This window comes from Physcomitrium patens, chromosome 17 (genome assembly GCF_059467195.1).
Source record: "Physcomitrium patens ecotype Gransden chromosome 17, ASM5946719v1, whole genome shotgun sequence".
NCBI lineage: Eukaryota > Viridiplantae > Streptophyta > Bryopsida > Funariales > Funariaceae > Physcomitrium > Physcomitrium patens.
In genome coordinates this window covers 12,060,856-12,085,583 of record NC_143426.1, presented here as the reverse complement: position 1 = coordinate 12,085,583, position 24,728 = coordinate 12,060,856, and the positions used below count along the sequence as shown (strand labels likewise).

General features: G+C 40.3%; 5 protein-coding genes across 6 annotated transcripts; 1 reads left to right on the top strand and 4 right to left on the bottom strand.

Moving 5' to 3' along the window:
* Positions 1 to 161: 161 nt before the first annotated feature.
* On the bottom strand, positions 162 to 4,096 carry LOC112294421 (DEAD-box ATP-dependent RNA helicase 37). The gene is made up of 6 exons (XM_024544807.3): positions 3,852 to 4,096; positions 2,453 to 3,364; positions 2,138 to 2,221; positions 1,727 to 1,969; positions 1,211 to 1,492; positions 162 to 970 (listed from the first exon to the last, which is right to left on the bottom strand). The coding sequence occupies exons 2-6, from the start codon at positions 3,242 to 3,244 to the stop codon at positions 521 to 523; spliced, it is 1,851 nt and encodes a 616-aa protein (XP_024400575.1). The 5' UTR covers positions 3,245 to 3,364; positions 3,852 to 4,096; the 3' UTR covers positions 162 to 520.
* A 6,795-nt stretch (positions 4,097 to 10,891) lies between these two features.
* Positions 10,892 to 12,073, bottom strand: LOC112294013 (pathogenesis-related protein 1). Its single transcript, XM_024544085.3, has 2 exons — positions 11,522 to 12,073; positions 10,892 to 11,326 (listed from the first exon to the last, which is right to left on the bottom strand). Exons 1-2 carry the CDS (start codon positions 11,879 to 11,881, stop codon positions 11,210 to 11,212), a joined length of 477 nt encoding a protein of 158 aa, XP_024399853.1. The 5' UTR covers positions 11,882 to 12,073; the 3' UTR covers positions 10,892 to 11,209.
* Positions 12,074 to 13,568: 1,495 nt separating this feature from the next.
* On the bottom strand, positions 13,569 to 16,047 carry LOC112294012 (putative F-box protein At3g23260). The gene has a single exon (XM_024544084.3). The coding sequence runs from the start codon at positions 15,824 to 15,826 to the stop codon at positions 14,420 to 14,422; it is 1,407 nt and encodes a 468-aa protein (XP_024399852.1). The 5' UTR covers positions 15,827 to 16,047; the 3' UTR covers positions 13,569 to 14,419.
* A 296-nt stretch (positions 16,048 to 16,343) lies between these two features.
* LOC112294171 (uncharacterized) lies at positions 16,344 to 18,570 on the top strand. The gene is made up of 5 exons (XM_024544389.3): positions 16,344 to 16,479; positions 16,837 to 16,953; positions 17,142 to 17,391; positions 17,723 to 17,800; positions 18,013 to 18,570. Exons 1-5 carry the CDS (start codon positions 16,444 to 16,446, stop codon positions 18,192 to 18,194), a joined length of 663 nt encoding a protein of 220 aa, XP_024400157.1. The 5' UTR covers positions 16,344 to 16,443; the 3' UTR covers positions 18,195 to 18,570.
* Positions 18,571 to 19,925: 1,355 nt separating this feature from the next.
* LOC112294854 (probably inactive leucine-rich repeat receptor-like protein kinase At5g48380) lies at positions 19,926 to 23,781 on the bottom strand. Of its 2 annotated transcripts, none has more exons than XM_024545780.3 (3): positions 23,637 to 23,781; positions 22,660 to 23,335; positions 19,926 to 22,167 (listed from the first exon to the last, which is right to left on the bottom strand). In XM_024545780.3, the coding sequence occupies exon 3, from the start codon at positions 21,969 to 21,971 to the stop codon at positions 20,130 to 20,132; it is 1,842 nt and encodes a 613-aa protein (XP_024401548.1). In that variant the 5' UTR covers positions 21,972 to 22,167; positions 22,660 to 23,335; positions 23,637 to 23,781; the 3' UTR covers positions 19,926 to 20,129. The 2 variants fall into 2 exon arrangements, with proteins under 2 accessions (XP_024401548.1, XP_024401547.1); XM_024545779.3 differs by having other exon boundaries at positions 23,466 to 23,738.
* Between the last annotated feature and the right edge of the window lie 947 nt (positions 23,782 to 24,728).

The following is a 24,728-nucleotide window of genomic DNA, read 5'->3' as shown; positions in this document are numbered from 1 at the left end:
AGATAGTTGCAATTACATTGAAAGTAATTTTCACAAAAATGGTTGACAATTTTGTTTGAAAACTTAAGTGTAGGGATAACATGTTGAAGTAACGATCAAAGTTTCCAATACCACTTGGTAAGCGCCTTGTCATACAAAGAAATCGGGATGCTGGGAACAGCTTATTCTACAAACTCTTCCATCATCTGAATTAAAGATGAGCTTCAATACCAATGTACATCTGAATATGTAGCTTCTACATTTTGCAGATAATTGTTAAGAGGCACATGACAAATGCAGACCCCGGCTACCCATGACTCTTCAGCTCTGCCACAAATACTGAGCGCTAATATACAGCCGGCCAAGTGAGAGCCGACCAGTCAATCTACAACCTCCCTGATCAAAATGGGTAATCATCATATCTAATGAACCACAGAAGAAAGTTGAGCAAAACTTTGCACATACCTATCATAAGAGCGTGTCTGAAGCTACCAAAACTATACCACCTACAACATCTACTTGAATTGCCATAATGATACCACTAGTCCCAAGCGCTGCTACCTCCGTAACCACCACCACCATTGTATCCACCGTGATGGCCTCCACCACCTCCTCGACCACCTTCTCTACGGAAATCACGTCCTCCGAACTTCGAACCTCCTCCAGACCGCCTGCTCCTACCTCCATAACTAGCTCTAGTGGCAAAGTTCGTTAACCATCCTGGGACCTCTTGGCTAGACTCTGTCATCAGCTCTGTCAAAGATCTTGCTAATGACTGGTCCTTCTCATTGAAAAAGGCCGTGGCAACACCACTCTTCCCGGCACGCCCTGTACGCCCAATACGATGTACATAGTCATCGATGTCATTCGGTAAATCAAAATTCACAACATGTGCGACATGTGGAATATCCAACCCTCTAGCTGCCACATCCGTCGCAACAAGAATAGGCGTAACTCCTGTCCGGAAGGATCTCAAAGCATGTTCTCGCTCCTGCGTTGGAAACACCTCTCAGGAATCAATTCCAAGACAACCAAGACGAGATTGAATGAAGAGCAAACGACTGGAACTGAGAGACGTGCAAATATCACAAGCAACTTGTCTACACTCCATCACAACTTTTGGGTATACAATCCTTATAATAATCCTTCATAGATTCCATACCAATACTCAAAGCCAACACCTTTCACAACTATCCCAAAACAAATATATAAAAGTTAAAAATAAACATGCCTGTTGACTTCGGTCGCCATGAATTGTTGTCGCAGGAAAACCCATGCGACACAGCCAGTCTTCCAATGCATCTGCACCTTTTTTTGTCTCGACAAATACCAACGTCAACGATGTCTGCCCAGGAGGAGCCAAAGCGCTCTGAGCATGGATCAGGTCCATAAGCATACTGCGCTTGTCTGCATCTTGAACGTACTCTACGCGCTGCACAATCAGTTCCGTACTAGATCCCACCCTGCCTACAGCAAGGAATATGTAGTTCGACAAGAAATCCGATGCCAATCTCTGCCAAAACAAAATTGCCAGAAACAGTCAAATACTGAACAAGTTTCCCATACGAAGTCTGATCATCATAGAAAGTATTGTCCATACAACTAATGAATACCGCCAGAGTTACGTGTACAGAAAATTAACAGACTCACAGAAGATGGTGCACCACAGAAGTAGATGAAAGTCAACATCATCCCACAACCACCAAAACTGTAGTGAATTGAGCAAAGAAATCAAGTCCATTAGTACCTGAATTTCTCTTGGAAAGGTGGCACTGAATAGCATTGTTTGACGCTCACCAGCCGGTGGCATATCCATCTGCTCTACTATTCTGCGAATCTGAGGTTCAAAACCCATGTCCAACATCCGATCCGCCTCATCCAACGTCAAATATCGTACCATAGACAAGGAAACCCTAGCTCTCTCCAAAAGGTCACTCAGACGTCCTGGGGTTGCGACAAGAATGTCAACACCTCTTTCCAACTCCCTAAGCTGCAAAACAAAGAAACTCAATGTTAACATAGAACGAAACATTATTCGTGTTGGAACAGAAAACATTGGCAGACACAAGCTTAGGAACGTAACAATCAGATTTTAATTGTTGTTCTTGGCCTAGGCACCATTTCGGATTGCAATGACAAATGAGCATAAGATACACACCTGATTGTGAACAGGGGCACCACCATAACAGACCACTACTCTAATACCAGTCTGGTATGCAAATTTCTTAGCCTCGTCGCTGATCTGCAAAACAATAGCGATGTATGTCAGAACAGTTCCATAACAAACTTTAAAATAACCAGTATTGCAATGAAAGATTAACATATACTCCGTGGACCTTAACGACTATTAACACTTATCCGAATTCAACAAATTCCATGTCACAAAATAGCAGTCATGTACATATACCAATAATTGTATTTCACATTCCTCCATGAACCCGTCCATCTCAATCTTAGTCGCTACTTTACTCACCTGGCTTGTCAACTCCCTAGTTGGCGATAGAATAAGAGCTAACGGCAGTGCCTTTCTTCCGCCACGAGGTCGCCCAGGGGGAGTGTTCCTCATTATCCCCGCGATAATAGGGAAACAGAATGCCGCGGTCTTCCCACTCCCCGTCTGGGCGCAAGCCATCAGATCTCGACCGTTCAAACTTATTGGTATGGCATGCCTCTGCACCGGCGTGGGCTTGGTGTACTTACATCTCCGTATGTTTTCATTCAGTGCTGCACCGAGATCTATTTCGGCAAATGTATTCACCGGAGGAGGCACGTTGTTCCCGCTTGTCTCCACCGGTATATCCTCGTACGCGTCAAAATTGATACCCGTGTTCTCTGCCTCGAATATATTCTCTGCGACTGGCCCATCATTTGCGAAAGGGTTAACCTCCCTCTCCCAACCTCCTCGCCGACCTCTTCCTCCATGTCTATAACCCCTACCTGAACCACTCGAATTTCCCCAGCTCGCCACATGGTTTACTCCTGAACCAGCGCCCCACGCCGATCCATTCCCGGTCCTCGTTGCAATTCCACCATTCGCTTCAGGCCCAGGAGCTGCAATAGCGTTTGGGTTGGCTCCAGTCGAACCTTTTGGTGCAATATCCACGTTGTTGCTCACTCCACCTCCTGCGGAAGCACCCTGAGGACGGCCTCGCAAATGAGGAGGCACGTATGATGGTCTAGCAGAGCGACCACCGGTCGCTCCTGCTATAATTCCATTCTCAGTGACCACCACCTCGGAAGTCGACTCTCCCCATGTTAAAGGCATATCTATCCCGAACGCCTGTTTTATCTAGCCTCCCAACAATCCCTTAATGTCTTGAAGATTTGAACGCGCTCACTCGTCTGATTCAAAGAGGCTAGGTAATTCAGACAACACAAACAATGTCTGCACTCCCAACCAAGTAAACAATGGCAAATTCTTTATCAGCACACGCAGTTCCAAAAGCGCTTCACTAAAAAAGATCGTAACGATATCGAGTAACACACTCCACGGCCAAATTAAATCTAAACAAGCGCGAAAGACAAGAAGGAGCAAACCAAACAAAACAAAAAACAAAAACAAAAACAAAAAAACAAAAAAAAAACAAAACAAAACAAAAAGTCAGGTAAGTAAAGAACGCAAGAAACAACCACCAGTATTGAGTTCTTCAGAGAACGAAAGCAGCGAACAGACACGAAACAGGACAGCAACACAGCGCTCCTAAATAGGGGGCTTCATGGCACGTAAAGAAAGAGGAGTAACCTCGAGAAAACTCGCGGAAGGCATTCACATTGAAAGGGAAGAATAAGTCAAAATTCGAAGATTCAAAATACAAGAAACTTCACAAGACCAAAGAGAGAAAGAGAAGCTGAACGGGGAAAGAAGTCGCAACCTGAGCGAGAGACGGTGCCCATGACCCGTCAGCGGCAGGCGAGGAAACGACTACAAGTTAGAGACAACGACGACGACGAAGCGCAGTGCAATGGTTGTTAAAAATGCAAGACGGAGTCCGAAGCTACGGCCTCAACTGAGCCATGTGGAGAGGATCTACGGGAGAGGAGACGAGGGAGGCACAGCGTTTCCGAGTCATAAACGAAACAGAGAGAGAGGGACCGAGACCGAAAGATCCGTGGCAACGGCGCGACGAGGAAGCCCAAGGCTGGCCAAAAATCAGCTCCCCTCTCGAAACCCTAATTCCAGTGGAGCGAGCGAGCTTCGTTTTGGCCCTGTTCCCACGAGGGGGCCGAAAAAGATAGGCCTTCTTCCCACATTTCTCTCAGTGACTAAATGTTTCACTCGTAAGCACTTGGACACACTTTGATAAAAAAATTAGTTGTGGCTCATAACCAACACCATGTTTGTGGTCTTGTTGATTTCGATCTACCAATGCCTGCAAACATTCAAACACTTGTAACTTTTGGGTTTGAGTGTGCAGTGGGTTTTAGAATTTTTGTTTACTGCAATTATAAGATACAGCATTGAAATTTTCAAGTGATTTGAACCGACTTAACATACATACAATATTCAATATTGATAATTGCATGTTAATGTTGTTACAATGTTTGTTAAATAATGATGATAATAATGATACATGTTTTCCTTGTGTTTTATTCTTTTCTTCAACTTATTATTATTTCAAAACAGTTTGTAAAGAAAAACTCGGTCCTTTATTTTGTAATCTAAACTTGAATGTTTATCCATTTTATATTTCATGGACAATATTCTATAAAATAAATTTTGGCTCCTTTTTAAGTTGTTATTTTAAGAAATTTTAATATCATACGTAAACATATTGAATGGTATATATATATATGTAATTCAATTGCATGAGTATTCTAATAAACTGTTAGTTAAAATTTATCTTTTACAATGTAATTGCTTTTAAACATCATAAAAAAAGTTAAATTGTATCACTGCAATATCCAGTAATCAAAATCATGTCATATTGATTCAGATCCATTTGAGCATTAGAAGCTTTTTATTATCATAGAATTATAAACTTGCATACTTAATACAATAATTCATGTAGTATCATAATATTATAGTTTAGTTGTAATTATTTTTATAAAATATTTTCTATGTTGAACTTTTTCTGATACTATTTGAATGATAATACTATTTTTACTCAGATATTACTTAAAAAATATATTTTAATTATTAAAAATATATATTGTGTACTTCATATAGAAGTTGTTTTAATTTTTTGATTGTTACATCTAAAGATAGAAAACATTATAAATATTTGAATGACAAGATATCAATTAAAAAATATAGCATGGATCAAAAGCCTATTATAGTTCTAAGAACAAAAACTTATTGTCTAATTAGTGGGTGGGGAATAGAAAGAAGGTCCAAACTACATTGTCTATTTTATGGAAGAAAAGATGCATGTATATGTGCAAAATAAATTTAAAAAATTATCAGTAATTTATTTGGAATTAAAAATTTGTAAACTTAAAGTATATACAAAGTACTATTGAACAAATTAATTACTACAATTTCTTTTATTTAGCACAAATATTACATTCTTTATAATAAATTTTGTTTCTATTACTATTATATTATAGTAGTTTGTTTTGTAATTGACTATTTTTATGTTTGGTTGTTTTTACATTAATTAGATCTTTTATGTAAAAAATATATATGAATTTATACTAAAATATTGTAGTGTATAATAATTGTGAAGAAAATTTTGTTTCATTGTTTCAATTAAATCTTAGTTTTTACAATACTTATTTTAAATATAACATAATTGATATATTTATCAAGTATTATTAATAATTATAATAATTATATTTTATTAATTTTTATATTAATAAATATTTTCTCTATAATTTATTATAAATCTATAGCTATATTCAAATAAATATTATATATATATATATATATATATATATATTCATATGTAATAAAATAAATTTAAGACATGGTCTTAATTTTGGAGAAATTTTTGTTATTTGTTTAAAAACTTTTCTTAAAAAAAATTATAACATTACAAAAATAAATTCTTTGGCAATGATACACATCAAATTACAATATGAGTTACAAAGATCTATATTATTTAAATAAATAAAAGTAAAGAAAACTTTATTAGATCAATGATGTATTTCTAATAACATTATTACACACACCATGCAACTATAATAACCTTCAAAAGAACTTTTTTACTTCTAAAGAACTGTTATGGAAGCATTTAACAACTTAGATTTTTAATTTTTAATTTTTTTTATATAGTCATATGGTCAATAGAAAGGTTTCTAATTGACTTCGTTCTAATCAAAATATATGGATGTAAAAATAAGGCCATTCTTAATCTTATCACTATCTTTCTTTTACTCCACTCTTTGTTAAAGATTTTCTAATATATATATTCTTCGTATAATTGTTCTTTTTTCTTAGCTGTACATGAATATATTATCTTTTAATAAGTTTGTTTATACTTATATTTTTGGTTGTTTAACAAGACTAATATTTGTAAAATTTGAACTTAATTTCTTAAATAAAAAACTATATAGATTATTTTCTTGAAAGTAGTTATTAATTTAACTAAAATTATATTTTAACTAAATTTAATTTAATTATAAATATATATTTTATATATGGTATTTTTTAGCATGTCTGTAAAATTATTTGATGGCATAATTGGTAGAAATAAAGAATTTTGCAGAAAATATAAAAAAATATATATAAGTTGAATAATTTATTTTTTTGGATTACAACATTAGTTAAAAAAATATTGTTATATCTACTTAATGCTCTAAAATTAAGTCAAGAGATTGTTCTTGATATTAATTTTAAAACTTATTTAGTTAAATTTTGTTTAAAGATTTATAAAATCACACCTTCATGATTTTATAATATTTTGGAAACAACTATTATGTTGTAAAATGTTTTAAAATTATAATGTTCATTTATAAGTGCAAATAGATGTTTTGTAATTTAAGGCTCTTATGATACCAAAAAAGATATTAAATTTTAGATAAACAAACTAAATTTGTCTTGTTGATCTCATATTTTCTTTATAAAATTTATTAAATTCTGTAAATAGATTTTTATGTTTTTTAAACCAAAAAATAACATTCAAAATGATTTGAATAATATGAATTTAAATAATAAATATATTTATTTTAGAATATTTAATAATATATTTTAGAAAGTTAAGAATAATTATATAAAATTCAAGAAAGCTCACAAACTTTGTAGATGTAAATTTGATTTTCAATATCACTATGTGACTTTCTTACTTTCTTAAGGAATCTGTTTAACTTTTAAAACGACATTATGGAAGTGTCTCACAACTTAGACACTTTGTTTGTAGTCCTTAGGAATCTTTCTTATGGTCTTTTTACTAATTGTAGTAGCAAGATTGAGCTTCATACTAATACTTATCAATTACAAATATAAAAAAGTAATAATTTGAATTGTTTTAGAACATATCAAGTCTTTAAAAACAACTAACAAATCAAATTCAAGTCTAATACATAATTTAATCTATTCTTAGAGTTAATATTTTTGCTACATAGTAATTTATTTTGTTGTATTATGATCCTCAAATACATGAACTAAAACAAGTTTGGCATATCATTAGAGTTGACATTATTATCAAATGTCAATTCATTTTCTATTGTATTATTTGCCAATCTATTTTTACACAAACAAGGACACATTCTTGATTGCAAATCTTGATTCTAACAAATCCTAAATCCTAAACATGTTTTGAATATATCCAATTACTTTCAATGGCAAATTTCCAAAAAAATTATTAATAGAATTTTAAAAAGTTATTACTTTCAATGGCAAATTTTAACAAATTATTACTTTGAGGAACTAAATTACATTAGTTGAGAATCCTGATTGACTGATACTTGTCAACTATTAATTAAATATTCTATAACAAAAAAACTATAGAAACCATGGAGAGAAATATAAAACAAAATAAAGTACAAACAATCAAGCTTCCGATCAGATTCGAACAGCTCTCCGTCGCCCTTACCGACATCCAAATCCGTGTCTAATCGATATCCTCCTTCATTTTCATCACCTCGTCGTCGTCGTCGCCTCAGGTGTTTTCGCAAAGAAGCATCGTATTCTTCAGACCCTGATCTCTTGTCTTCGATGCTCGGTGCTGATCGCCTTGAGGCTGTAGAACCTGGCTTTGTTGCTCACATCGGGAGGAGCAGGCAAGACGTCGAAGTGATCCGCGTCGATGGAGCTATCCATGGATTCCTCGAGCGTCTCGTCGTTTATCCAGGTGCAAACAATTGGGTTGAAGATCCACAGGTTGCGTCCATGAAACCGGACACTCGTGAACTCCAGATTCATAAGCAACGCTTGATTCCCGTAACGCAGACGCCTCAGGATCCTTCGCCGTTGGTGTTGTGGTTCGCTGCGTAAGTCCAGCTGATGGATGCGGTGGGTCAATGCACTTTAGCCAATTGCTCGGATAAATTAATTCATTCCATCACACTTCCACGGGCTGATTATGCTGAACAGGACTGTTGCGGAAAAATTACCGCCTTGTCAAAGCTACGGTTCTGAAGGCACACGCGGATCCCTACGACGAACGCGAGAATTCCCATTCTGCCATCGACCATGATCCCCATGCACTGCAGAAAATTCCAAACCTTGTGATACATTCCTATCTGGTACTCGTTCATGCAGCAGTGGACATTCTCTGTGGGCCACTGTTACTTTACTCTTCTATCCCTGAAAATGGGTTGCTGCCTCGTCAATACTGGAAGGATCTGATGCTAATGTGCATCCTTCATCTTCTACAACTCACATGTTGCTGCTTCAACATCCTGTAGTGGGTCTCAAAATGAAACTTAACTGTTTGTGAATTAATTGTCAAGCATAAATTAGCAATGGCTGTTGTATTTGACTTGCATTCCAGCAATTGTTGCTCTAGATCTAAGAAGGCTTGTTCCAAAGTGTTGTTGAATGATTTTCCACTCATCTTTTTGTTCCTTCACCTGCTTCTTGTAATTAATAGTCCTATCAGACGCAAGTCTAGGTTTTATTTCACAGATGAGCTAATTTTCTTAAAAAATTCTAAAATACTTCCTAGCAAGTGCTTTGAGATTGCATCCTCTGACTTTCTTCTATTATTGTTGTTTTCAATCGTTCTTGTTCCTACAACTCTTTGTAAAAGGCAGAATCTTGTAACTTTTAATATTATCTATTATATTATATATCTATATTCTAATACTTCTAAACCTCCAACTTAAATATCTTTTTGCTTTTTTTATTAATTGTATATATATATATATATATATATATATATATTTTTTGCTTTTGCTTTTTCTTTTCATACTGTTTGTAGATTAATTAAAATTTTGGCACCTTCAGTTTTCGTGAGAGTCTTTCTTTCATCTACTCGAATAAGTATACATCACAAATAAATAATTATTTTTCTAAATTAATTTAATTCTAATACTAAATAATTGGAAAAAAACTATTTTTTAAAGTACAATTTTTATGATATTGTTAGAAATTTGCATTATATTGTTAATATTGCATAGTAGACCAATTTTGCATAATATTATTTGCCGAATCACGTTTTAAATTTGCATCGAAGTTTAATTTCTGTATCAATACAAAATGTTATTCTTACCAAGTCCATTATACTATTACTGATCTTTTTTGGGTACAAAAGCTACTTGTCTCCATTTATAAATAAATTATATATGCACACACACACACACACACATATATATATATATATATATATATAAACATCTACATATATCTTAAAGCTTTCATTACTTTATAATTTACTTATATATATAAGATTTTCTAAAACAATATTATATTTTGAAACTAAAATTGTATTGGATATATCTTTATTTTTTACACTTAAGAATATACTTTGTTCTACTTGTTTTAAATTATTTTTTGAATTAAATAAGATCTATCAAATAATTTCAAAGCTATAATTTATAATATATTAAATAATATCAAATAAAATGTATCTATTGTATCCTATACTCTAAATCCTAAACTTTATAATTTTTTAATAGAATTACAAAAAAAATTGTTAACAAAAGCAATAAAAAAACACAAATATTTGAAGTGTTTTTTCTAAAACCAGTCTTCATATATTGTTATAAAAAATATATTGTTTATTATAATTTCATTAACAAAGAAATTAAATTAGAAGTAATAATATATTTTAATATTTAGCTTGTGTAGGTTATGCATAACTTTGTTTGGTTTTTTGCATTTACATTGCATAATTTTAAATGACTTCTATCAAGTGTTGATTTCCTTCAATCTATCACAAGTCAAGCCATGTTTTGTACCTTTTATTAAAGTAGTATTTCAAATAAAAAGTTGAGCAATCTAAAAGAAAAAATTGCTGGTGCAAATTTCTACAAAATATGAATGTAATTTTTTTTGTAGAAACAAACTCTAGTTTTGAAAATTGCAATAAACTACTAATAGAAGTGACAATAGAATTTATTTGAAGAGGTACACAAGTACTAAGAAATGTTATAAGAAATATATTTTGTTGTAACTACATAAAGAATCTGACTACACGCATCTCAGAATCATGAAGAGTGTTGTTTCTGAGAATCTAAAGGGAGATGCTCAAAACATTCCTTTGCCAGTCTTACGACCATTTTCATTTTCTTCGCTTCCTGACCAGACAAATATAAGGAAACTCGTTCATGACAAAAGAAATGGGTTGATCGCTGCGATGTGCGAGTCTCAGGGCGCGTCAGAAAGGCAAGTTTTTGCTCAAGTTTGGTCATTCATGCGACACCTTTTTCTGAAGTGAAAGGTAATGCTATGTGAAAAACCGGATCTTATGCGGCGGGCCTGCAGTTGCAACGGAGAAAGATAACCTCAAACGTGGGAATGAAGACCGACAGTTGGAGGGGGACACTAATTACTGAAGAATGCCATGAACAGTTCAATCTGAAACATGAAGGCGGTGGGAATATGACCAAGTTGTTGCACACCCAGAAAACTGGTAAAGCGTGTACAACCGCTTGATGAGAGTTTTATTCTCAGAACTGAAAAGGAGATAGCTTCCTTTTCACAGTGTCCGAACTGTGTAGGAATATTGATCAAGGAGCCAGAGCTTTATTACATTAGCTTGCAGTATCATGAGTATCTTTTCAAAGCTCTACAGATCTTAGTAAGCTATAGTTACCCTTCGCCATGAATGTTCGGTTTTCATGAGCATTGAATTAATCCTCCGCATGGCTACCCTTTACTGCGAGCAACGTCTGTTTTGGGTTACATTTATGGCCTCTGACCGATAACGTTACCTGGAGGATCGTAGCTGCACACAACAAACTTGCCGCCTCCCGGGCAGTTCGCCGATCCGCACCCAACGAACTTGGTATTCCTCCAAATGACCTGAAAAGATGAGACAATGGGTACACGACATCAATCAATTAACGAGTCTTACTCTGAATAATCCGACACGAGCTTGTTTTGAGGCCCAGGCCAGGTTCTGTACACAGTTTTCTTGCGGCAATTCCTATGTCCTGTCGGATAGGAATACGAGTTCGAAGCTTTGATGAAGTGCAACACGAAGCATCGAACTTATACCTGTGTGTAATGGCCGCAGACTTTGTTAGTCTGGCAAGTGTTGCTAGCGACGTTGTACCACTGCTTCTCGGCTACCCAGGCCTTGACGGCATCTTGGGGGGTGGACGATCCACTGGACCAATAGATGTTCTCGCCGTATGCTCCTTTCGAATGCGACAATGCGCAATTAGCCTTCGTGGAGCGGTTGTTCGCCCAGTTGGTGGCGTAAGTCTGCAACTTAGTGCTCCACTGCAAGGCAGGAGCGCCGAATGCTGCGCGCGCATCGTTGTGAGGTTTCAAGTACTGCTCGGCCACTGTCTGTCCTAATGCGAGATCTAGCAGCGTCGCCGCTAAGACGACCAACACAGCCAGGACCTTCATCTTGCTTACCACCCAGAAAAACTCGCACAACGTCTCAATGCTTATGAACAAGGAGATCAACAGCAATCAACAGTCATCTACTTGAGAGTGTTAAGTGCTTGTGTTCGGGTCACATTTTCACTTAATTTATATGCTCACAATGACCTCAATTTCGGGGCGAAAAGTAGTTGCTAAAAGAACAATTCTGCGCGTATTTTTGACGATACAGAGAACTGAGAATAGTAGGTGCGATGGTTAAATAGTAACACTGGACATGATGGTTGCAACATATGGTAAGGATAAGCTTTCCTTGAACGAGGTAAGGATGAACGAGGTAAGGATGAACGAGGTAAGGATGAACGAGGTAAGGATGAACGAGGCAAGGATGAACGAGGTAAAGATGAACGAGGTAAAGATGAACGAGGTAAGGATGAACGAGGTAAGGATGAACGAGGTAAGGATGAACGAGGCAAGGATGAACGAGGTAAAGATGAACGAGGTAAAGATGAACGAGGTAAGGATGAACGAGGGAGATCATGAATTAAATCTAAAGTCCGCAACGAGCAATTGCCCAAGACTATGAGACTCAGAATTGGCATCTTGCTTCGTTGAGCACGATCTTCATCTCCCGCAATCTGTATCATCATTCATGCAATCTAAGGCATCACCTAAACTTCTGCGATTCCTCAGCAGCAGTCGTCGAAGCCAATCGTTTGTATCGTTCATCTCTGTTTATTTACGTTTTTCTTGCTGCGGATTTTTTTGCTTGATCACCAGATGGACGTTGGTAGGAAAAAATTCAATACAACGTACCATTGGATTGAAGCTGAATTTTTCAACAAATCAATTGGATGAATCATGCATGAATCAAGCTAATCCGGAGGTAGATGTATTTAATCTGCTGCGTATAATTAAGTCACCAAAAGTCGCAAAGGATGAGATCTGCTGCGGCTGATTGTGTACTAGTAGCAACAGTACGGAGATGGTCCGAACTCAGAAAGTTGGTACGTTGTTGGTGATCTTGTACATGTGGCTAGCTACATCAGGTATAGAGGAGATATATAGTTGTATAAAAAATTTTAAAACAGAATGATATAACGCAGGAAAGAGATCTACTTGTCTACCTACGTTTTGTCTTCAACAGTTACATTATGCTGTTGACCATACGCTTTCGAGGAAGCGTATTTCTTGACGATGTACAGGAAATGTTCTTTTTAAAATAAGCCGATTAATCTTGTTGAGCTGTGCAGGAATAAATCCACAGTATGTGTTTAATTTAGTATATCACTTCCTTAGAACTAGTTCACCTAACATTCTGCATCTACGTCCCAGTCAATGCATCGGGGAAGGACATGTCAGTTGAGAGACGACTGACTCTTTTGCTTCTCTTACCACTCTGTTTAGGTTCCACACACGCCCATCACGTCAAACACAGGCCCGTCGCTCTGATCCCCTTCCGATCAATTTCGAGATCTCTCCTTCCAGTAAAACCCGAATACTTGGAAATATATACAAGGGACTCAGCGTAATGATTGTGGGCGACTTTTTATGAATGCCAACTAAGAAACCCAATATAAATCTGTGTTAATAGGCTCATCTCCCAGGTTTTGTGGGAGTGCTCCCGTGCACTATGGCAATCAATGGAAGCATTGGCAAAGAGTGAATCTTTAGTTGTGTGACAATGAGACCGAACAAAGTGCGCCTTGGATGATCAATACTCATGTTATTGGCCACGTTCAAAATTAGGTGGTAAGAAACCATTCTCTACATCATGCTTTGGGTAAGACTGATGCATGTGTACAAAAACTGCTACTTCTCAAGGATGAGAAGAATATAAAAGTGAGCCAGAGAAACATAAGTTGTGCGAAGGAAACCCCCACCCAGGCCTCCAAAACAGTAATGACAATATTTTGACAGAGCACAGAAATGAGTACGAGTGAAACGTCCAGGCCAGCAGAAGAAACTTGATTCTCTTCATTCAACTACGTCGTGATAATGAACGAACGTTGGCAGCCAGGATCCCAATACCCACATCCCACATTGGTGCCATTGCTGCAAAACTGCCATTAGTAAACAGTGGAAACTCCAGGGGGTGTTATTGACACTCGGAATATCAAAATAGCACACATAAGCAGGAGTTATATACCAAGCGATGCGCACAAAGTCAATAAGGAGATGCCTCCTGAGAACGGAGACAGCGTAAACGCCAGAGCCTCAATCGAAACTCGTTCCAGAACCCTCATGAAAGGAGCACCTAGATCACCTCATTCGCCAGGGCTGAGGATGACCCATTCAGATCTTTCCATGTATGTCAAAAAGTATCCTGATGATCATCGTCAAGAACACGATCTCAATTTTGTGATTTGATACGTGTAGAGAAGAAAAATCCTGCCTCCTATCGTTCGTGTAAATCACTCAAAATTGCTTCTGCGTGCTTGTGTGTGTACAATGTCATCGTAGTTTTGGGATCACCTTCAATGCAGACACAATGGAAGTGTTTATGACTGAGCATTAGACCAATGTCCGAGATTTATGAACAGGAATGTCATGTTGCTCTGATCAAGGTAACCAACTTAATCGTGGACTAAATTGAACCATTCCGTTTATCCGATCACCCGAGAAAAATCCATTCATCGATGTATTCCAGAAATTATCCGCTTTTAAAGGACATCTCCAACACTGGTCAGCTCTACTGTAAACTGTTGTCCTAAATCCTCCACCCCTCCGAGGTCCAGTCATGACTAGATAGTCTCCTCCTGCGGTTATTTCCATGTGATAGATCCCAAAATGCGAAGGATCGAATTTTCTTTGTACCGCCTTAGGCACCTCAATACCAGTATCCATCCACCCTTTCGAATCAGGTCCCTCATCCCATTCGTAGAATATAAAGCGGCCATTTGATGGATTCCTTTCAATTGTCATCACACGGCCGTCCCACTCAAAAAGAACATTGCGTTGTTTATCACTGAGTTCTTCATGCCATTGCCCGCTTCTGGTGTCATAGAACAAGAGCATATGCTGATATCTGTTATCTGAATTCATCTCTGACGGAAAGTATATGACGCCATTATTTGAACGAACACCTCCTCTAGTTGAATTATTCCATGTAAAACCATGACTCCGAAAAATGTAAGGCTTCGGTTCGGACCAAGTGCCAGTTGTGGAATCATATATCTCCATTACCAAGGGTCCGTCGTCATTTATGGTACTGTAATCCTTGCTCTGTGAGACTGCCCTCCAATGAGCCATCAAAATTTTGTAGGCCTTCGTGGTGTCATCCGTCACAAAAGCATGCACATAAATAAATGATTCTCCTACGGCTAGCTTACAAGGGGGCAGTATCTTCCAATTGCCGGTGAGAGGGTTCCACACTACCCAGGTACTGACGCCCATCTTCAAGTGAAAACACAGAAGTCCTCCTACTGGGTAGACGCTGTCACAATTCGCAATATCATTCCGCTCGAGTCTGCGTTTAGGATATGGAGGCCGAAGACTAATCATCTTCCCCCAACCCTCCTCGACGCAATCATACGCTGCCCACTCAACCTCAGCACGCCCATGGAACGACCCAGCATAACATATGGTAGGAACGAGGGTTTGTGAGCTATGCAATTCATCATACATGCTACAAAAGTCGGAGACGTAGATGACATCGCGCCAATCTTTGCACACGCATCGCGCCTGTAGCAGGGTACGAAAAGGCAAGTAGCTGAGCACCTTGTGCTGCAAATCTCTTGGCAATTTGGGAACTGCTAGCTTCTTACAACCATCGGCCATGGCCACTTCATCCCAAATGAAACTCCCCACGTAAAAAACACAAAGTTCATTCGTGTGCCAAAGACTCCGAATAAGTTCGAGGCCTAAAGCTTGAACCTGCAAGATTTCTTCCAACGAGAGAGAGAGAGACGAGATCAAATGAAATTTGGCAAGCTTAGCATCGAGCTTCCGACTCACAACCCCAACCATCTATACTCCTTAAAACTACCCTTGTAGCTTAATTGCTAGAACAATGAAATCGAAATTGGAGCCTGCAGCCGCATGATTCGCCGCCATTCCTTCACCGCAGTCACACGATCCTTGATTTGTTGGATCAGCATCACGCAGCTTCGCAAGTCCCACGTCGCAGATCATCCTCGCTCGCGATCCATATGAGTCCAAACGGCGTCGAAATTCTGCGTCATGGTATCTCTCACTCAGAGCTGGGGCGAACCCACCCTCCAGACTGGGCACTTAACGAATGATTTTGGAAAATTACATTCATCTTTACACACATACATCCATCCAGCTCGGTGGTTTCGGGCAGAGGAGCAATTAATGAAATTTTCAGTTTGCCCGCTGCCCGTCTGCGAATGAATGTTTGACTAAAAATTAGCTCGAATGCCTTCACACTGAGAAGTATTAATTCATCCATTCATTCATCCACTTCCTTGAAAGACGTCTATGAAACAAACGCCCTTGAACTGAAGTGCCAATAGAATTTGGTTTAGAGGAGGTTTAGGGTTTCTGGTCTGTTGCGAATCGAACTTCAGCTTACTCCACGTTTCGTTTTTTCGAATCGGTGTGTGTGTGTGTGTTTTTTCTCCATGCACGTAGCAATGGATGCTCCTACGTTACCTCAGGTGCAATCCTAGTGCTTAATTCTTCAGTTTCTGCATCGCTCGGTTGAATGGGAGGACCATTCTTGTAGCCATTCATGTTTGATTCTAATTGGTTTGTCGTTGGATCTGTGTTTTGGAAGGTTGAGCGAAGGTTTGAACCGAATATTCTGTTGTCTAGTTTCAAGCCCTAACAATTTGCATTTCTGGGTCGAGAATGGGTAGACAAATGTGTTGATGAGTCGGATGGAGCGATATCGAAGTCAATATGGCGTTTGATGTGGAATTTGAGTTTAGAAGTATGGTGGTATTGTGTTCGTTGGCTCTGATGTGAGTCGATATGAAAATGGTTATTGATGAGGAATGGTTGGGAATGATTAGGAGGATGCCATCCCTGCAGCTCTCAAAGCTGAATTTGAGGAATGGGGCACTAAGACCACGGGAGGAGTGTTGGCTGGCATGCTTTATGGTGGTGTTCGTGAGGCTGCCTCCGCTGCAGTAAGTTTTTCTATCCTTGACATTTTTTTCATCACAATTCGATCTTGATTTTCCCCTTCTTCGTTCAGTATGGCATTTGCTATTCAGACGTAGTTCTTTGTAATTGATACGGCTACTTCCGTGTGTTGTCAATGTCTTTGACAGTTAAATCTAGGATTATATGTGATTTTCCCTGTGTGGTTTGTCAGAAAACGGAGCAATCCCGATTACCTTTTCCCCACGAGGACAAAAAGCCTCGTGGGAAAATCATCAGAGAAATGACGGAAAACAAAGTGCTTCGAATTGCCCGTGGCACTGTGTTGGGAGGCGCTAAACTTGGAGCTTTTGTTGCTCTTTTCAGTGGTATTCAACATGGACTTGCTGTACATCGGGGTAATCATGATGCCTTGAACACAGTCGCTGCTGGAGGCGTCACTGGAGGAACTTTTAGCCTTACTTGTATGACCTACACACACTTTACAAACAGCACTTGTTATTGTGCATCAAGATATTGGAAATTCACATGTGCAGGACAACTGATTGATTGGAAAGCTCATTTTTCGGCTTGTTGTTTTTCTTTTTGTCGTTTTGCTGATGAGCGTTGTATATTAGAAGTCTCAATTCATCGTGCTAGCTCCCTCAGTAACCGTGGTGAAGATCTAAAAGTGTGGATCGAAAGAAGGATGTAAAAGGGTGGATCTTTAAGAACGGTTTGTGGAATTTATGTTATCAACGGTTGGAGCATGTGTTTTGGATTGACGAGGTGGTATTGGTTTCCGCACTAGGACAGTACCAGGTTCGCTGTTGACAAGGATCAGTTCGGCTGCTGTGGGTACACTTCTCGGTGGATTTCTGGCTCTGCCTCTGGGTATTTTCAGCCACCACATATTAAGCAATTTGCGAGGATTTCGTTTTATTCATACTTGGTATTATTTTCTCTGTTAGAATCATCAACAGTACGCACTACCCAAGCTTCCATTCAGGGAATTTAATATGGGTGTACTCCCTGCGAAAATACTTTTTTGGGTTTTCACATTATTTGTATTTGGAACTCAGTAATTGTTCGTTATCAACCCGCAGGATTGTTGCAGAGCAACCTTGAAGCAGAACTGAAACCAGTGCAAGAACAGGAGGCGCGGGAACCACAATTGATCGATGGTGGTATACAACAACTGAAGTATAAAGAAGGAGTAGGAGTTGATGCAGTGATTCGCCGTCTTGAATCGAGAGCACCCGAGCCAGCACTCAGATCCCAGGAGTAGGAATCTTTTACTCAATTTTGATGGTACACCTGCTACATTTTTTGAAGTGCAAGGAGAAGAGTTTACGGATGTGTACACCTCAAATTCTTCGACCTTGTTCATGACTTAGGCTTTTGCAGATGATTTCAGAGAAGAGCTTTCCTGTTTACGATAGTTTAAACTTCAGAGTAAGGGTCTTCTGGTTGAGGCATTTTGTTTCAGAAGCTCGAAATGTCACGTGCAGTTGTAGGCTCATACAAGTCATTGCCCTTGTGAGGAGGACGATGTAAATACTGTACAGTGATGAGAGGAGCATACATGAATGAAATGGATTCAAGAGAAGTACATGTTATCGATACTTGTATCATTATGGCAATAAGAGATAGTATTATCTGCACCTTGGACTTCATGATCTTCGAATTAAGACGATATCTACTGCCCTTCATGGAATTTTACAGTTTCAATAATATACCACAATAAGAGTAAAATAGAGTAAACCATAACCAGCGCTTCATTCTGCCCTAAACCATAGAAGCGAAGTTAACCATCACAGCAGGAATTGTTGCGAATTTGTAAGCGGAGGTCCTTTTTCCGTCTCCGTTGGTTCCGGTGAGCTTCTATCCTGCTAATTAGTGTGCAATTTGTGTTGGATGGGCGTTTGTAGGATCGTTTTCATGGTCCTGGGATTTGCACTACCAGAAACTATCATGGTTCCCTTAGTGGGTGTCAACTATTGCAGACTAAAAGTGAGATAGATGTTCCATCCCATGAAACATGGCAATCTGGAGAAGTTGGGTTATTGCTTTCCTGGTATGCTGTGATGACACGCGAAAACGATCATATTATGCAACTCCATGCACACATTGTCTGGGGAACAAACAATTGTCTGACCACCCGTGTTCCTACCCAAGTTTCCCATGCTCGCCAAAGTGTTGTAAGAAATTTGAAGCTTTGTATCGCGTGTGACGGTTACACTTCTGCCTCTCGAGCGCATCAAGGTTCACAGTAAAAACCCGCTAAACATCTCCAAAGGTTTGTGTCAATGATCGTCTTCCATTCGTCCTAACCTGGGGACTGACTGATGGCAAAAAGAATTTGCAATAATTTTACGGGCTTCCAAAGGATTGAGATGCGTTCTTTCTATTGGAAGTATACAAATGCTCGTACAGATTTATTTAGTGACAATATCATTGATTTCATTGTTTATCAGAACTGATTTCATGAAACGTTTTGCAGGATTTTTCCTCAAACAAAGAAGGTTTGTAGTTGAGGCTAGACAAATGGTATTCGATTGGTGAATGCTATGGCTCGTAAACTGACTGAACACTGTAACCGTGGCAGAATAATTTGTTCAACTTGGTCACAGTGCTGAGCTTGTTAGGCAGCAGCACATAGCTAGAAAAAGCTACGTACTGTTGGAATTCGGCGAAGGGAATTTTTGGAGCTTCGTGACGATCCATGGCGTGGCAACTTAGACATTTATGTCAGACGCTCTACTAGTCGTACGATTAACTCAGGTAGTGAATCCGTGTAGTCTTAGCCGACAATCGGAACACGTAATTAGATTTCATAGCTACTCCATGTAACATACATTTATAAAAGGCTGTATAATTGTATGCATGATTTTTATCCAAGCAATGGGGCAATACATAGTCTACTTTATCATGTTCTACAACCTTGCCATTAACAAAATTTCTTCGCTTGTTTTTGCTGTGAAGAAACTGACCTTAGTGTCAATAGTAATGGTTTCAATTCTTTGGTAAGAGCAGACTTTACTTAACATTAGTTTACAATCATCTTGCCCTAAAGCTTCACGTTATCTATTGGCATATCCTTGTTTGCACTCATCTACATCTACATCTAGTTTCTAGACCCAAAACCTTATCCCTAAACCCAGAAGAGAGGTCGCTTCAATATAGAATGCTGGAATCTAAGGGTACTACTAATGATATCAGTCTATGTTACAGATACAATAAGCTTGTTCTCTCGTCTCTCTGTCTCGAGAAGCTCCGGACATTCATCATAGTCGTCGCTGAAGCTGTAGCGTTGGCCGACAGCGCGGAGCAGTCCCGTGACCTCGTACATGGAAGGTCGCTCCCGGGCAGTGGCATTCACGCATGACCAAGCAATCTTGAGAACTTGCAACATTTCGTCGTCTGCTCCTCTTCCTCGCAAGGATGAGTCCAGGGCATTTGCAATGCAGCCACTGGAGGCCAGCATCCCGACCCACTCGACCAAGGTGCCCTTGAAGTCACGGTCAACGACAACATCTACGGGTTTCTGTGTGGTGACGAGCTCCAGGAGCACGACGCCGAAGCTGTAGACGTCACCCCGCATGGTGGCTACAAGAGTGCGGACATATTCCGGCGCTACGTAGCCCACGTCGCCGAAGTCGCCATTGACAGCAGTGCTAATGTGTGTGTCAACTGGGTTCATGAGACGTGCTAGGCCAAAGTCGGTGATCCGGGGTTCGAATTCCTCGTCAAGGAGAATGCAATTAGAGCTGATATTGCGGTGGATGATGCGTGGGTTGCAGCTATGGTGAAGCCATGCGAACCCCCGCGACGCACCAATTGCAATTTTGAGTCGTGTCTTCCAGTCCAGTGGCTCCTTCTCGAATGCGTCATGGAGGCGGTATTTCAGGCTCCCGTTGGACATATGCTTGTAGACCAAGAGCCGTTCCTGGCCAACAACGCAGTAGCCGAGCAAGGGGACGAGGTTGCGGTGGTGAAGGTCACCGAGAGTGTCCATTTCGTCTCTAAACTGGCGGTCGGTGTGTACCGAGCCTTGTAATCTCTTGATTGCCATGACGGATCCATCTGGGAAGTCACCTCTGTACACAACCCCGGATCGGCCAGACGATACGATGTTGTCTTTGCTGAATCCGTTTGTAGCGTCCATTAGATCGCTCAGTCTTATCTTGACCAGAGGTTTCTCGAACATAGAGATGATGACGGTCTTGGGCGCTTTGATGCGAGATGCCCACCTGCTCTCATCTCGCAACATAGTGGCGCTCTTTCTATTTGTCCTACGTACAATGTAGCAGAATATGATAGCCCCGACGACCAGCACCGCGATGGCGCTTCCAACTGCACCTCCCACGATGACACCCGCGCCTGCTCCCTTTCGCTCTCCAACCTTCGCACACTTGTTTTTCAGCGGACGTCCACACAAGCTTGTGTTATTTTGAAAACTGCTGGCATCAAAACCAGAGCGATTCTCGAATTGTCGATCGACAAAAGTACTCGGAATGAGCCCCTCCAATCGGTTGCTAGACACGTCAAACCTCTGTAGGCGGTTAAGATATCCTATCTGCTCAGGAATGGGTCCAGACAACTGATTATTGTTCAGCAGAATATCATTCATGAACTTGCATTCTGCGAGGTTCGGGGGGATGCTCCCCTGGATGTTATTCCGGGATAGGTCGAGGTCCACCAGATTGGGCAGGTCGGAGCACAACTTGCTCGGAATCGGTCCTGTAAAGCTGTTATCCGACAAATCTAGCCGGGTAAGTGCATTGCACCCTTTCAATCCCTGCGGAAAGGAGCCGTTGAGACGAGACCCCGAGAGTTTGATAAAATAGACAGGCGGTGCATTGTTACCGTAGCATGTTACTCCGTACCATGTGCAGATCGAGCGAGGGCTGGAGGTTGTGTTCGTCCATGTTAAGAGATGTCCCTCTGGATCTCCCACGGACGCCTTGAAGGCTAACAAACAACTTAAGTCATCTCTCTGGGCAGAGACTATTTGCAACATAACCATCAGCCCCAGACACAGCTCGATTAGTAGCACAGCCATGCAGATGCCTCGATTACGTCGTAGACTTCAGTAAGTGTTTGACCTCCTCGTTGGCGTTGCCTTCAATCAGTGTAGATCTCCATGAGCGCGCATTCTGTTGCCTCTCTAAACCTCTTGGAGGGGTTCAGGTTACGGCAAACGAAAAGGAATGAAAACATTAAATTCTGCCGTGTCTCACAGATGTCAATCGACTCTTCTGCAACAGAGAAGTCACCACAAGTGTATAAGTCCTGAATGCACAGTTGTGGCGAAAACAGATTAGGGTGATGTGGCCCACTTTTCACATCCACTCACTGTAGGGAGTTGGCTGATACAAAAAAGATTACTGCTGACGAGAAGTTCCGATGTCTTCGAGAATGCTTATTCAGCATGTTTTAAAGAGTTAAATGCTAAAGAATGTGCCACAGTCTACGGAGAACAATCCGAGGCCCTTGAACTGATTTTTCATGATGGAAACATAAAAACGAACCACTAATTTATCACCCACGTCAATATGGCCAGGGTCTGTCAGAGGCCCTGCAAATATGTCAGTGTGTTCTGACAGCATCTTGCAAACAACTCCCCAAGAGCTGAGCAATCTTTCACAGGCTTCGCTTCATGAAAGGGCTCAAATACCATACATCAAAAGAAAGAATTTTATGAGTGGAAATGGAATTGAACAAATGATCTCAAATAGAACTCATATTACCTTTAATGCTAATGTATACGGAATAAGTTCTAGAACTGTAGCTCCATATCCATGATAGTGCGTGAGAAGGAACCTTGGGACACCTGCAGACCTTGCATGCGAGGGGCTCACAGCTTCGTCGCCTTCACCCCTGTAGACAGGCACTTCGTTTCGTGGCTAACTTGTGATGCTGAAAAGGGACGAGGAAATCAGACCTAAGTTCCGTCACAACGGCAGAATACAGCACACACCACACCGAAAATCACTGTCACGCCGAGGCCTCCACAGTTATATGTTGAGCTTTCCCCGCCAAGTTATAGGCTCCCAAAATTGGAAACGCCAGTTGAAGACTAGCACTGGGAAATACCCTAGCCTTGAGCCAGAAAAGAATGTAAACTTGCTTAAGAATTGCAACAATGTGTGTGCATTGAAGTCAAGAGAGCTGCGATCAAGCAGTATACTCAAGTCCTCTCTACGCGGTCTGCACACTCTGTCACTATCCCCACGATCGGAAGTTCAACACAACGCTCTCCACTCCAGCTCCTTACAGTAATCCCAGGGCTTGCCTCGAGCTAAAAACTCGACAGCAGACGTCAACCACTGAGTACGTCGCAGCACCAACCACCGCAAACTCCATTCACAGCCTCCAAACGCTCGTCATTGTCGACATAACCATCATCACCACCAACCAGGCTCCCTTTCTCGCCAACAAACACACACACACACACACCCAGCTGAAGTTTCATACACCACTCCCCTGGCCACACGCTGTCTACTCTGCTCCACAAGACTACCCCTAAAAACCCGAATAAACCCTTCTCACTCACCTGTAGCAGCAACGAGACCCTCCCCGGCTAAGGTCCCTGGAGGTTCAAGCTTTGGCTAAGAAACCCATCCCACACTGCTACAAGCTCCGACTGGTTATGCAAATACATAGACAGTAGCGAATGCGTTAGGAGAGAGAACATGGAAAGGATAGGCAAGCTGCTGGGAAGTACCAGCGAAGTGGAGAGGGTGGCAGTAAAGAGCAGATGAAGCGACATTGATTGATTGTGAGCTCCTGCCACAGCTGCTGCGCCAGTTGCTGCTGCTGCTGCAAGGTCTCGGCGCCTACTAAGTTAGTGTGCCTTCAAAAAAAGGGGAAAAAGAGGGAGAAGAAGAAAGCAGCAGCAGAAGAAGAAGAAGACGAAGGGTCCTGCTGTTGACTACTGTTGACTGCCTCTGTAAATATTGCCATTCATTTCAATCTCCCCATTTGTCACCCTATGGAGCCATCACCCCAGCAGGTGTGTGTATATATATTTATATCATAACTGTGATCTATCTGTGGATCAGTTTGGCACAATTTCCATCATCACTTTGTGGTCTCCTTTCCTGCAGACCCCCCTCTGATCTTTTTGCTTTTAACCTGTCCATCTATCTATCCATCCCTTCACCCCTTCATCCCTCCCCATCCCTCACACACACTGAGAGGATGGTCTGATCTCCATAGCCCTCTGGCCCTTTGAGTGCACACAGCCATAGCATACTGTACAGTAACACATCTGTGCATGTTGACAAAGGAGAGCTGATTGGGGCTTGAGATGGAGAAGGGAGTGGAGAAAAGGACTGCAGCACAAAATTGGCTGGGGTGGGCAAATGGATTTGTCAACCTGCACTTGGAAGGTGCAGTTAAATGGATTTCAATAGTTTGGTGGTTAATCTCATGCATGAAAACACCACCTTAAGTCCCCAGTCTCCACTTGAGCAATGAACAATTACAGTAATAATCTGGTCCCAGGTGGAACTTAAAACCTGGTTTGGAACAATATCAGTGTGAAAAGAGTCTACTTAGTGTATAAGCCATTTGTACTCATGGAAAATGCTGTAGTTGAAGGGTTGTGATGTATCCTTTCAAGTCCCTCCCCCATCCCCATCCTAGTGTGTTGGTAATTTTAGGGAGGAAGTTAGGTTTGTTGCTGGGGGAATTTATGTAATGAGGACACAAGGAGATTGATGGTTTTAATGTTGGAGTTTACCACTCACTTGTGTACTCTGTGTTTCCATGAGATGGATTACATATGTATGTATGTATGTACTGGTTCAATGCC